At 43.2% G+C, this 13,736-nt stretch overlaps 1 protein-coding gene across 4 annotated transcripts in view; it reads right to left on the reverse strand.

The window, feature by feature from the left end:
- Positions 1-201: 201 nt before the first annotated feature.
- The window catches only part of trrap (transformation/transcription domain-associated protein), a 63,690-nt gene continuing 50,155 nt past the window's right edge, over positions 202-13,736 (reverse strand). For all 4 annotated transcript variants that reach the window (XM_053879512.1, XM_053879486.1, XM_053879495.1 and 1 more), the window contains 8 exons: positions 12,498-12,703; positions 11,383-11,644; positions 6,445-6,670; positions 5,906-6,123; positions 4,858-5,042; positions 3,972-4,175; positions 2,370-2,564; positions 202-847 (listed from right to left, as the gene is read on the reverse strand). In XM_053879512.1, the coding sequence (XP_053735487.1) occupies positions 563-847; positions 2,370-2,564; positions 3,972-4,175; positions 4,858-5,042; positions 5,906-6,123; positions 6,445-6,670; positions 11,383-11,644; positions 12,498-12,703 (1,781 nt within the window). In that variant the 3' untranslated portion in view covers positions 202-562. The remainder of the gene's footprint in view (positions 848-2,369; positions 2,565-3,971; positions 4,176-4,857; positions 5,043-5,905; positions 6,124-6,444; positions 6,671-11,382; positions 11,645-12,497; positions 12,704-13,736) is intronic.

Below are 13,736 nucleotides of genomic sequence, written 5' to 3' on the forward strand. Positions count from 1 at the left end.
CTGAACTGGGCACATTCAGCTAGTCAGGTTGGACAATGCAGGAGCCGCCAAACACACTTGTGGGGATCTGAACGACAATGACAATATCAGCCGAGTCCACTCACACTACTGATGGATGTAGAAGGAACGCTGAAACACGACACTACAAAAGTTGATGTATAAAAGAGCATTTTATTAAAACAAAATACTCAAGATCAGAGATGAAGCCTGAATCAGTACAGTGATTTACAAAAGCGTTTAAAAACAAGTGGAGCTTTAAAACAAGATTCCAACTCAACACAAGTCTGATTTGGTCCTGTTTCCTCCCCACACCTTCGTATAACGTATAAAAACTAACACGATTTGTCACATTTTGTAACAGCGACTGGTTTCACATTTCCCTTGTCCATTTCATTACAAAAATAAATACAAGCTGACGGACTGAACAATTGTGCCGATTCAGCAAACCGGCAAGCTGTGAAAATGAACTTGCGAGTCCCTTTTTATCAACACAATAAACCCAACACGTTCACCCAACTTCCACAGCAGCGGTGACTGGTGTGTGCGAGGGTCAGCAGTCCTCCTACAGCCACGGGTGCCACGCTGGGTCCATGCGGCACAAGTTGTCCAGGCTGTTCGCTGCAGCCACCAGAGTGTTGACTTTGCTCTCTCCTCCCTCGAACTGGGCCAGGTTATGCAGGCGGGTCATTATGGCGGTGACTGCCTTCTGGACCAGAGAGACCAGCTGCTGAGAGTCCATGTTTTCAGGCTGCCCAGCCGGAGACAGGGGCATGGAAGTGTCCTCCTGGGTCTTCTTGTGCCATGCAATGATTTCGTCCCGAAGGACGGCTTTCAGGATGCCATCAACCTGCCACGCAGAAGAGTTGCCATGATGAATTCAAACAAAAAATATGACTTTCTTTAACTTAACAGATATCAACAAGCTGTTTTCACGTTTGGCAGGTCCACTGCTATGTAAACATCTTGGTGGGGCAGTGGGATGAGGTGTTAAAGTTGGGCAATCTGAGGCACAGGCATGCAGACATTTCCCGTAACATGAAGACAGGTCTTGCGTCTCCATGGTAACAGTAATAACTATCAGAAGTAATAGCTAGTCACATAAGATCACCAGAGTTCAGACGCCACTAACTTCACTCCACTTGGTTGGAACAGATACCTGCAACCACTGCTGCCCTTGAGGACCGGTTTGACACTCACACTTTAATGCAAAATTTCTGGTGTCACTAAATGCTAGCTCTCGAGTGGATAAAAGAAACTCTGTGGACACCAAATAGTGCGACATGCCTTTACATTTCTGGCTGATTCAATCAATTTTATTTTTTATTTTTCGCTTTTCACAGTCAGTCTGTGCTGACAAGAGTGGAAATTGACAACAGAGTAAATAAAGGCAGTTAGTTCTCAAAGTCTCTTCATGTTGTTTTCCTGTGGACAAGTATAAGCGCGCAGCTTCTTAAAAAAAGTGGGAAGGCTGAAATTATGGGAAATCACGAGTGACAAACAAAGCTGTTTTTGTCATTGGGCAGCCACTACAGCAGCGCCAGAGATTTTTAGCTAATTTGAAACATTTATCTGCACTTTCTAATTGGGTGTCTAAGAATGCTGTTTACATCCCTGCACACTCTTTCCCCGACATGTGTATGTCATGGGAACCAGACAAATGAAACAATAAAACGTTGCCGCGTGGAACGTCAATCTTAGACATACACATAACAGAGTTGTTAAAGCCTCTTCAGGGTGTGTCGCTCTTCCTCAGGGAAATCCGAGTGTGTTGTTAGCGGCTCATTACGGTGACAAAGAGCTGAAATCCATCACCGTCTGAACCGCAACACCAACAATCATCACCTATCCGGGTCCATGGACGCTTCCCAGACGGAGGTGTTTATTTGGCTGCAGGAAGTTGTTTTTAAGCCAGTGGATGATCGCCCACAAGTCTCTTGTGTTTTTCTCCAAAAACCTGTATTTTCTTTGACCACATTGACAATCTGTGGCTGGGACTTCTTCACATGCTGGAGAGTTTTTTGTTTATTTGGAAGTGGGGAGCTGTGGCTTCCTGCGCATCAGTCAGACTCAGCGTTCGAGCTAAAGATAGACACTATCATTACTGCCCACTGCAGTCTCATGCTCCTATCACTGCTGTGTGTGTGTGTGTGTGTGTGTGTGTGTGTGTGTGTGTGTGTGTGTGTGTGTGTGTGTGTGTGTGTGTGTGTGTGTGTGTGTGTGTGTGTGTGTGTGTGTGTGTGTGTGTGTCGTAGCCTCGCTGAACTTCCCATCACACATAGCTTTTTACGTAAAAATACCCATATAATATGGTAGAGTGTTGGCTACACACTTATTTGAACATGAAAAAAAAAGAAAAGAAAAACAAATACCTTGAAGTTTGGCTGTGCAAAGCATCGTGCCACAGCGATCATGGAGGCGGTGAGTGGACCGGAGACACCGATGGTGGTGAGGAACTCCGAGATGTTGGGCGTCAAGCGGAAGGGAACAGGGCGGTTTGCGTCCAGGTCGCCGGTGGCATCATTGATGTCAAAGCGGAAATAGGAGACGTTCAGCTTTCCAGTGTCCTGAAGGAAAAATTGATGAATACTTTTCAATGTGAGCGTCGCTTTGTCTGCCTCAGAGGGAGGCAACGCTGATCACTGCTCTGAGAATGTCAACAAAGCAGTGCTCTTAGAAGAGTTTTTCTTTGAAAGCAACAAATGAAATGGCAGCATGCATTGATCAATGCTTCCAGACATCAACCTATCAGCCACACAGCATCTGTAATCCTCCATTCAATCCCACTATTCCCCCCACCCCCGAATTAAACATATACAGCACAGTTTTCATCTTTAAGCCGGCATTTATGAGCGCGCGGGCCGCTACACAAGCAGCCATTCCCGCCAAGATAAGCTCCTTTCTATGAAAAGGTGAGTGGCTATGACAGCTTTATAGCAGAGCATTTCATTTCCTCTCCTCTCGTCTCGCCTCTTTCCCCCTCCCCCACCCCCAACTGTCATTTGCTCCTCCAGGCCCCAGCGGAGACCTCAAGGCAGTGGGCTGAGACACCAGCAACCCCCAAGAGGCTCCGATAAGCGTGCAGACGGTTGGATGGGGAGGATGCGCTCTGAATGCTAAATCGCCGCTCTAGTGAACAGCGACGCTCTCAGAAACAACGTTGGAGTGTCGCATGTTGCAAGCTGGAGAGGGATAAATCAATGATACAGACGTACAAAAGACATAAGATACGGTTCTGGAGGAGGAAATTAAAGGTGGTAATAAAACAAACTCTCTGGAGATCTGTCTTTTATGCAATTTAATGTCGACTCTGACGACTCAATCTGGGCCGGAGGATACAGACATTATTTAATGTTATTATTTCAGGCCAGATTGGTTGAGCATGAGGTCTCACTTTCAGTGGAGTGAGGCAGTGATGTCCCGTCCTTGCTCAGCCAGTTTGTGTGTTTGTGTGTGTGTACACTTTCTCCACTGTAATCCTCCTGTGTCTAATGGGATCTGCCGAGTGGAACAGGCAGAGCGGGGGCTTAATACTACCGCTTAGCTGCCCGCAGGAACGCCTGTCAGCAAAGGCCGATTAGGATCAGAGGGGAGGGGTGGCTGACTGACACAATCATCTTTAATAATGACTTTGAGAAAGATGTCTGTGGACCTCGAGCACCAGCCTGAGCGAGAGGCAGATGCACTCAAATACACACAGACGGAGTCTCTTTAAATTGAAACATCTTTGGATGTGAAGAGCAGAGTGAAGACTGTGTCAAAACATCCTTCTCACTGACAGCGTCTGGTCCGCTGATAGACTGAGCGTGAATGTCATTGGGGAGGATTGGAATTCATACGGCCAGATATGAAGGCGAGTAATGGCCATCTCATAATGCATCTCCCGGAGTATAAATTGAGTTAAGTGCTGTCATGCGGACTACACTTGCCCTTGAAAGGAAGTCGCGGTATGTTTGAGTGCAACTGTTTGCTACCTGTGCGATCTGAAGCATCTCTGGGTTGAGACGGTTGAGGTGGAGCATGAACTCAGCCAGGCCGATGAGGGCCAGCTGGATGGTGAACATCTTCCTGAAGGTCCAGTAGTCGGTGGCGTTGGGGAAGGTGTGGAGAGCCCACTCCTTCAACATGCTGCGTGGCACCATGTTGCTCTGCACCTCTTTCAGAATGTCTCGCAGAACCTGGCACAACAGACGCAGGGAGGAACAGTCAGCATTGCCGAGGCTTGTTCTAAACAGATACTATGCACATGAATACACTCAAAATATGTTGAAAAGGAGAAGCAGCCAGTTAAGGAGGGACGTCAAGGTTTAATCCCAGACTCTGTTTTATACATTGATTTTTGGGAAGTTTAACACTGATTAATAATATCCAGATGGAACTTACAAAGGAGCAGTAGCACTTAAGGAAAGTAATTATTTCAGCTGTCTTATCACAGTGCGAGCATTTTTATAGCAGAAGATACACATGATAAATAACATTAACATTCAGCATTTCAATGCTTTCAATATATATAGAGCTGAATTCAGCACCTGTGGCTACAAAAAAAGAACATTTATTCAAAGGAACAGAAATGCACTTAAAAGTCGTTATATTGCCTTAAGCTACAAGACATAAATAATTTTTTAAAAGTACAAATGATACTGGAGACGTAGGTTGAAGGGTGGCCGGGGCATCAGAGAGTGCAAATGAAAATGTCACTGAACAACAGGATACAGTTTTCAGTTAAAACAGGTACGTCCACAACATGAAATTTTCAGATTCTGAATTTTACCAACAAAAAAACTAAATACATAGAAAATACTAACTTATTACAGTGTAATGAACTTTTCAGAGAATGCGTGTTACCGTGGCTCAGCTTACCTGGTGGCTGGCCTGCGTGCCTCTGGCCTGCACCGTGGCCAGGCGGTCATAATACCTGGAGATGGGATTGTCATGCTCAATTCCCTTCTTGGCACAGCGTTGTTTGTAGATTTCCACCAGTGACAGGGACGACGGGTTGTCCTCGACTAACCGCATCTGAGGCGACACGGCGACAACTCGTGGCACTGGGGGTTTGAAGGAATGACCACACACAGTGAGAAGGGCGTGGAAGACAGAATGGAAACACATACATTCAAGTTTGGAATACACTAGAGAGAAAAAAGTAGCTTTTTGTTGTGTGTTGAATTTTGACATGAACAATAACCACAATGTTTATTATGTCAGCAGAAGGGGATGACACAGAATAAACTAGCGACCACGCTTTAAATCAATGGATTCCAGGGGGATCAACTATTTCTATATATTCTCCCAATAAACAGAGCAATGAAATGCAGAAGCAGAGAAAGGGAAAACGTCTGGATGGACAGAAAAGCTCGCAGGGATCACATGAGAGGGTATAGTGCTGGATAGAGTTAAAGTCAACATGCTGTGTGAGGATCAAATACATGGAGGGTCGTAGCTAAAGCCAGAGCCTTATCAAACATGGCTGCACTGATCTGAAACACCAATGTCCGCTTCTAACAGAGACTCCAAAGTTAGTCATTCTGTCACACTCACTTATTTCTTAAAGCTTATCTGTTACTCGAATGAAGTGGCACTCGGATGACACACCCACAATCTAGACTTCATTATTAGAATAAGATTAGTATAGTGAAACATCTCGAGCTATTTGAAATGGCAGCAACCTGTTGAGCTACTCGTCTCATGGATTGACTGACATGTTTGAGCAGTTAAACACGTTCCTACTGGGAGACTAACAGGATTCAAACCGTTCACTGCGCGGCTGACAAAGAAGCTATCGATCATGCCGACAGACTCTCATTAACAGTGAGACACTTTACATAAATGTTTTAGTAAATGTCAAGAAGCCTTTTAATCTAAACTTCTGCCGCTCCTTCTGTCATCTAGTGCTAATCTCATCCCTCACCGGTAAAGAAAAGGTGTCTCTTGGTGCTCTCCTTTCTCTTCTCCAAACAAGGGTTGAGGAGTCTCAGGAGCTGCAGGACTCTCTCCTCCCGGCGAGACTCTGTCAGGCAGGCGTCGTTCATCACCAGGTAAGGATAGATTTTGCCATTGTGGCCACGAATATAGAGGCGCCGTGCTGCGGTGTTGTGTTTCTGCACAATTTCCACTCGGGGCATGAACCTGCGGTGAGGCAAGAAAAGATAATGACAGAGATGAAACCAGTGTGAGAGCAATCTGAGGTGGATAAAAGTCACTGGCGTGAATTCCCATGAGCCTGACAGCAAATTCAGGAGAGGGGCGGAAATGTTGCCCTCCTTTTTTTTGGAACAAGACAGGCTTAATGATTTACAGTTCTTAAGGTGTCAGGGGAAATATTTCTCATTACCTGATTTGAAAACTGGAGACCCTTGAATAACACTAAACTAGTCATAGGTTTTTGACTGGGGTTTGTTCTGCACGTGCACCGCTCGAGTTAACACAGAAGACAGTTTGTTTCCTCACCTGGCGATTTTGATGTAATAGTGTGTTGGTTTGGGCATGAGGAACTCCCCTGGGATCTCCACTTCTGCTGTCTGGGCAGAAAAGTTGCTGAGGAAGCGGCATTTCTCCTCGATGAGGAAGAACTTGGGCAGCTGCTTGGTCTTTGCCTCAAGGATTTTGATCCACTTTTTGAGCTTAGAGATCAGATTGTGAAGTTTCATGGAGCCTGGCACGCTGAAGTCGAAGTCTAAGAGAGAGAAAGAGAAGGATGACAGATTGGTCATATGACAGGGAATGTTGATATGAATAAAAACCATGTGTGCATTTTAAGTCACTTCAAGGAAAGCAAATGAGCAGCTTCGTGCTCTGGATCACCCACAACCCAAACTGTTCCCCTATCGTGCAAAAGAAGCTCCAAAAGCAGCGAGATATTTTCAGAAGATCTCAGAGTAAAAAAACAAAGAGACAGCTATTTGCTTCTACTTAAGTAAGAACACCTTGTTTTGGCCTATAGAACAAAATAGAGTCCACATGTGCATTCTCCATATTATTTGCGCCAGTGGCCACTCTGCTGGTGCAGTGCCATGCTTAAGGGAATTTCACAGACGAGTTATTCATGGCAGACAGGCAGCACAAGTAGAACGGTTTGCTCTATCAACTTCAAACTCCCTGGTGAAGGCTGGGAGCTGATTAAATTAGAGCTTTAAAAATGAGCGACTCAAAGTATTAAATTGCAGTTTCAAGTCGCCTCTCATATTGCGCATAGCATATTCCGATGAGCTGCGGCAATAACAAGTGCAGAGCCAAAGGGAGTTTCCACTTAAGAGAGTGAAAAAGAAAAAAAATCCCCCAGTACATCAATACTACATGAACAATCTTGGACACCAAAAAAAATCTCCAATTTCGGAAAACCAAGTCATGCTCCTTGTTACAATGCATCACAGGTGCATCCTGAGTGGGACCACATAATACTTTAAATGAGTCTTTAAAACAGACATTTTTTTTCCTTTTCAGAGGCCAATTTCACAGACAACTCACCGGTCAATTCACCAACCAATTCAACAGCCAATTCACCGGCAGAATGAAACAGACCAGAGGAGCAGCAGGAACTCAACATAATAAGGGAAAAAAAAAAAAAAGAAAAGGCTTCTGTTCTCACACGCAGAGTAGGAGCTCGGTGATTGAATTTAAGTTGGTTTTCCATTATTCTTTTGTCAAGAGATAAATGTGACAAATGTGAAATATGACATCATTCATTGTTAAAAACAAGCTGTTGACAGCACTTGTGAAAAAAAAAACAAACAGATGCTGCAAAGATTTGTTGTCAATCAAACCCAAATACCAACACTTACTCTCTTTGTTAATTTCCTGTTCTATCCCCACTATAATGCTGTACTTTGCAAATACAGTGTACATTTGCTGACTCTGAGATTCCACCCAGTATTTATTTATTTTTTTTTTTTAATCCCAATGATAGTTGCTGGAATTGATTCACTGCTAAAACAGTAACTCATGCAAATAGCATTCGCTGTAATTGGATTTGAATGCCTCCCCGTTGCCAAATGTTATACGTGCACACATAAAAAGCGCATTTTCCGGCCCACAAACCCTGTGAAAGCGAGTGAGCCATTAACATGGTGCAGGGAATAGACATGTGGACGCTCTGCAGCTCTGTAAACCCAGTTCGTTCCGCTCTGGAAGGCTCCTGCGATTTGGGTCTCAGTCGGGCCCCTGATCCCTGTGGTGCCGTGGGGCCAGCTGGGTGGCAAGGGCAGACAGGCACCCTACCAGGCAGAAGCTTCAGTAATGCCTGGCTGCCAGTTGACGACTGGCACACAAACATCTGGTGAGATTCATCAACGCAGCGCACATTTTGAGTTTTGCTATTCATGTTGTTTAATCAGTCAGGCTGTGCCTTCTAGCCTCCTGCCGCACACCTGTCTTCTCAATAATGCTGTTTTCCCCTGAATACAGTCCCCACTCTTTCGTCCTCCTTCCTTTCCTTCTGCCTACTCCTTATTTAGTTCTCTCACTCTCCGTTGTGCAAAGGGAGCGACACAATAGCACTCCAAGCACCACTGGAGGGGAAAAGCACTGAAAAGGCTAAGGAGCAACAGACAGCAAAAAAAGCAGGCAACTGCCGCTGCCGTGCAATTTTATAGGTATTTTTTGGACGCTGGGTTAAGTGAATGTGGTAGTTGAATGGCTGTCAAGGTACATATTCCCACAACAAAAACAGATTTCTGAAAAAAAAAGGGACCATGGTACATTCGGGAGAAACAAACTGCCAGAGGCTCAGGATAAACTCATGGCAACACTGCTTTACAAACCAAGGATTCAACCACAAAACATGACGATATAAAACACATCTGAATTGTTCTCCAAAACCGATGCCATTTCCATGGCAGTAAGATACAAATGACCAGCAATAATACAGGCGCACCATTAATGATTTTGTAGAATGACATCGACATCTCTGTTAAGTGGAATAACGTAATGTAACAGATTTGAGTTACCAAAGAAAAAAATGTCTTTGGATTTCAACCTAATACATTTCCACTGAGAAATAACCGTAAAATACACACCAATTTTGCCATTTATCAAATGTTCTTAATAATATTAAGGAGAAGAACTTAATAATATTAAGAACATTTTACAAAACAACAGAACTAGTGTGGACTTTTAAAAAAGAGAGGGTCATTACTGATATAAATCTAAATATTTATGAGCACATCTTTAGAGAACAGAGGTACATGTTCATGGAGAGCCTGACCTTCAGGATACTGGGGGAAGCCATCTCAGGATAACCTTCATAGAGAAATGCAAAGGTCGTCCTCTTGAACAATGAAAGCATTGCATTGTCACTTCAGTATTAAGTTAGTGAATTTAAAATATATGTCCCTACATTTCTTCTACCTTTTGGGTCATCAATTAAGACCTTAAATGCTGTCCAAACAGAAGTGTACGAGTTTAAAGGAACCACATGTACCAAATTATGTACGCAAGAACCAGTTACTTAGAATGAAACAAACCACATAGAACCAATAAAACAGTAACATGCAGCAGGCTGTTCTATTAGACTATTGGAAAAATAACACGACTGCAACTCTTGTCTGTTTGAGTTATTTATGTCGCACAGAAATGTGTCACAAGAACTTAGAGCCATTCCATATTATTCTGCCTGCCTGTCACACTTGGTCAGCTGCTCACACAAAAGCTTTTCACTCGCCACAAAACATTCTCTTGGCGTTTTTGCCTCTCAGATTGAAAGCATTGAGGTGCACAGAGGTAAAAGCCAGTGAAGCTCAAAGTAAAATTGCTTGCAACCCTAAAATAGAAAACTCTAAGAATATGAAACACTTGTTTTCATATCAACTGCCTTTGACCTGTCTGTCAGACAGTTTCTATTTGTGTTCTTCACTAAGCCAGAGCCAGATGAAGGATGGTGGAAGGCAGCCATCTCTATGAGACGCAGAACAGTAAACAGGGATTCTGCAGCATTAAGGGCAGTGAATCATTTTTTTACGTCGAGTTAATAGGAAATATTTTTTTGATTTTTTTACAAGTTGAATTTCCCCTCTCTGGGAGTGATAAAGGCCATCTAATCTAATTTAAAGGCCAAGTCCTAAAATGTGTCACTTGTTGTTGAAAGAAGAAAGCAACGTTTAAAAGTGAACAGCAGAGATCTTCATATATTAAATCATGCAATATTAGGGCATCAACAGTCATAATGTTCTACTCTTTTCACACAGCGACATCAAATTGAAGTGTTTTGGAAAACAAAATACAAGAAGAAAATACAGATACAAATACATGTTGAAACATGCTATCAAGCCATTAATCTCCACAAAAAAAAAAATAAATTAAAAAAAAAAAAAAAAATATATATATATATATATATATATATATATATATATATATATATATATATATATATATATATATATATATATAAATAAAATTTTAAAAAATAAATAATAATAATAATATAGCCTCCTGATTGTTAGAGTTTGCAGTATGCTATGTCTGGTCTAGCATTCGCAATGCAAAATATCCATTAATACCACTGTAGTTGTATAAAACCTTATGAAAAGGTCAGCTTCGTTTTCCACCACTTTGGTACTCAGTACATCAAGGTAGGTGCAATTGCTCCATGATACAGTGTTGGGCAGTCGTTCATGGCCTCCTTTGTTTGTGTGCTCATATTCCAACAGGATGTTAGCTCAAAAGATTCTACTTTTAGACTTTTATGATTGTCAATATTCCAAATCCATCTGGCTGACTCATTCAATGCGGCCCACAGGAGCACTAAATACGAATGATCAAATACCAAGTGCACCACGAGTGAGACGACACAGCGTGTTAATATCATGACCTACAGAGATCACAGTTAGTGAAGATTAATAATAACAACTCTGAATGGAAACCTCCATTCTCCCTACATTATTTCCCATTTCATGCTTTTTCAATGTAGCATTTTGTGTTGCTGTAACTGCTTCAGAATTCCCTCCACAGCCCAAACCACATATCGGCACTTTGAGATAAAATAGCGTCTTAAATATTATAGCAAAGATTAAAAAAAGGTAATACCCACAATAAAGAGTCTGAAGCACCAGTTACATGACAAACATGTATGAATAATCAATGGAATTAACAGTTCTGTTTCCCTGGGAAAAACAATGAACCATCTAAAGCAGTGGTGTCAAACCAGTCCTCAAGTGGCCGCAGGTTTTTGTACCAACCAATCAAGGTCACCATCTCACCAATCAGAAACAATCTTAACAATCAGTTGATTGATTGATTTGTTTCAGCTGACCTCTGATTGGTCAACCCATTCGTGAGTGCAGGGTTAGAACAAAGACCTGCACCCACGCCGGCCCATTTGAGGATCAGTTTGAATCGTCATTTCAACAATGGGGAACAATTCAAGGAAACCAAGACAATGAAGAGAAATCTTACCTGTTGTGAACTGTCCCTTCATCTTTTGGAAAACAGGGTCTTGGGCAGTGGCCTGGGCACGACGGGCCAGTGACTCAGATGCCGCGCTGGAGAACATGGTCGACACATTGGAGACGTTTTCCAACCCCACGCCGAAGGTGCTGACCAGTTTCTTGACAAAGTTGAGGGTGTGTGGAGTGATTTTAGCATCAGAGACTGTGCCACTCTTCTCAAAGGCCACGGAGTAGCATTTAGCTAAACCTTGCTGCAGCTGCCTCAAAACCTGTGAAAAGAAACATTTGTTTTTTCTTCGAATCGGGTGAATGATTTATTTCAGGAAGCCAGACATGAATGGCAGCAAGCAGAGGTGTAGATTTGACAGGATAGGATCAGTATAGGAACAGGAGCAGGGCAGAGAAGGAGGATGGGGACGACTGAGCGTGTCTCAGCACCTGCTCGCCTGGTGAAATGAAGCACAGTGCTGGCAGCTGCTGCTGAGTGCCCCAAACCATCACAGATAATCACACAGACACACACACAACAGCAAACTTCCGCCTCCAAATCCCTTGCTCCATCTTACACAATCACAGCACCCATCAATCACCTGTCTCCCTCATCTCTCTTTTTTCTTTCTCCCAGCCAACCGCAGCACCCAGTGGCAGACTAGCTTGTTTAAAATGTGCCTTGTGTTGCTCAATGAGTTGCAGCAGCACGAAAGGTTTGGACACTGGAATGGATGCACTGGATGATCATTTCAAAAGATGGAATAATGGTCATCCTTTAGGTAGTTCTGCAATTTTTGTACAAATAATCACTCATGAAATTAATAAATAATAAACTAGAGCAGGGGTCAATCCTTTCAGACAAGCCAAGTCAAGACTTATAAATACATCATCGGTTTCATGAAAATCAAAACCCAAATTTAATTATAAAATATTCCTACTTTTTACTGACATCTGGATGAACAGCTGGTATGACCTGAAAAACAATGTGTGCACCAACTACTTTTCGCACATTAGCACTGATGCGTGAATATTCTCGCAGGCCTCTGTATGATTTTTCTCACCATCCGAAACACACGCGGTAACCGAGCCAGACACGCAGGAAACAACAACAACAACCTTTGTTCTTCTCACCTCTTCATGCCAGTTCTCCCTGAACCACACCATCTGGTCCACGATGCCCTCCAGGGATGAAAGCAGAGTGGGATGCAGTTCTCGTTGCATGTGCATGATACGGCTACAGCGCCACATCGGGGCTGTGGCTCTGATCGGCCCGGGATCAGCTGCACCAGAGTGAGATTGGGCTCCCACTGTAGCGGGTTGCTGTTGCCCAGATGCATCTGGAAGACGGCAAATAAAACAATTGACTACTTCTTATCCAAGAGGCCAGCACTCAATTACATCCTGTGCATGTAAGTGACATTACTAAATTGAAGATGAACTGACGGTTCAGCACTTGCTCCACACTCACGGTATAACACAAAAACTTAGTTCTAAAGCTGTTCTTTGGGTGATTTCTGTCTTTTCTCCCAAAGCAGCATCAATAGTGGCTTCTTTCCCGACATTAAACAATGTAAAAGATAAAAGAGTAAAAAAAAACAAATGTAAACTAGAATAGACTCCTATGACGGTTTGTGTGAACAAAGTCACGAAACTCCAAACGGTGAGTCGTATTATTTTTTCGTTGTTGCTTTAATCTTCCTGACTGCTTTAAGTTCCTGAACCAGTCACGTGGATACAGATGGTTGTGAGGCCTCCAATGTCAACAGCTACATCATCAGAGCATACCTCACAAAAAGTCATGCTGGACAACTCTCTAGACCAGGGGTGTCCAAACTGGTCCTCAAAGGGCCGAGATGGTACAGTTTGTTTTTTTTTTTTGTTCCAACTCAGCTGGTAGACAAAGCTTCACCAAGCATGTATAATCAGCTGAATACCTGTCTTGATACCTCAGCTGATACATCATTGGTTCAACTGTGTGCGCTTGACTAGTTGGATGAAAAATCAAAAAACCTCTTCTCTAGACCCATCAAAATCTTGACACAGGACACATCACGTATCAGCCCATCCGCTTGTGGTCTGTTGCATGCTTCCATGTTGCAGACCGTACAGGAACAATAGGAGCAATTCAGTTTCACTTGCACTCGATCGGTCAGTGATCTGACTGAACTGAAGGCCGTGTACAAAAACAGTCTGGTCCAAGCAGGTCTACTGCTACTTGCTGAAAAGAAACAAACCTAACCCCTAAAAGAGGGCAGCCCTTCACCTAGGTGAACCTCTACCATTGGGTGAGAACCCCAATAAAAGGTTGGCTTATATGATGGGGTGCATCAAAGTAACCCTGAATATGTCAGGGAAACCAAGAAGGGGACC

This window comes from Synchiropus splendidus, chromosome 1 (genome assembly GCF_027744825.2).
Source record: "Synchiropus splendidus isolate RoL2022-P1 chromosome 1, RoL_Sspl_1.0, whole genome shotgun sequence".
NCBI lineage: Eukaryota > Metazoa > Chordata > Actinopteri > Syngnathiformes > Callionymidae > Synchiropus > Synchiropus splendidus.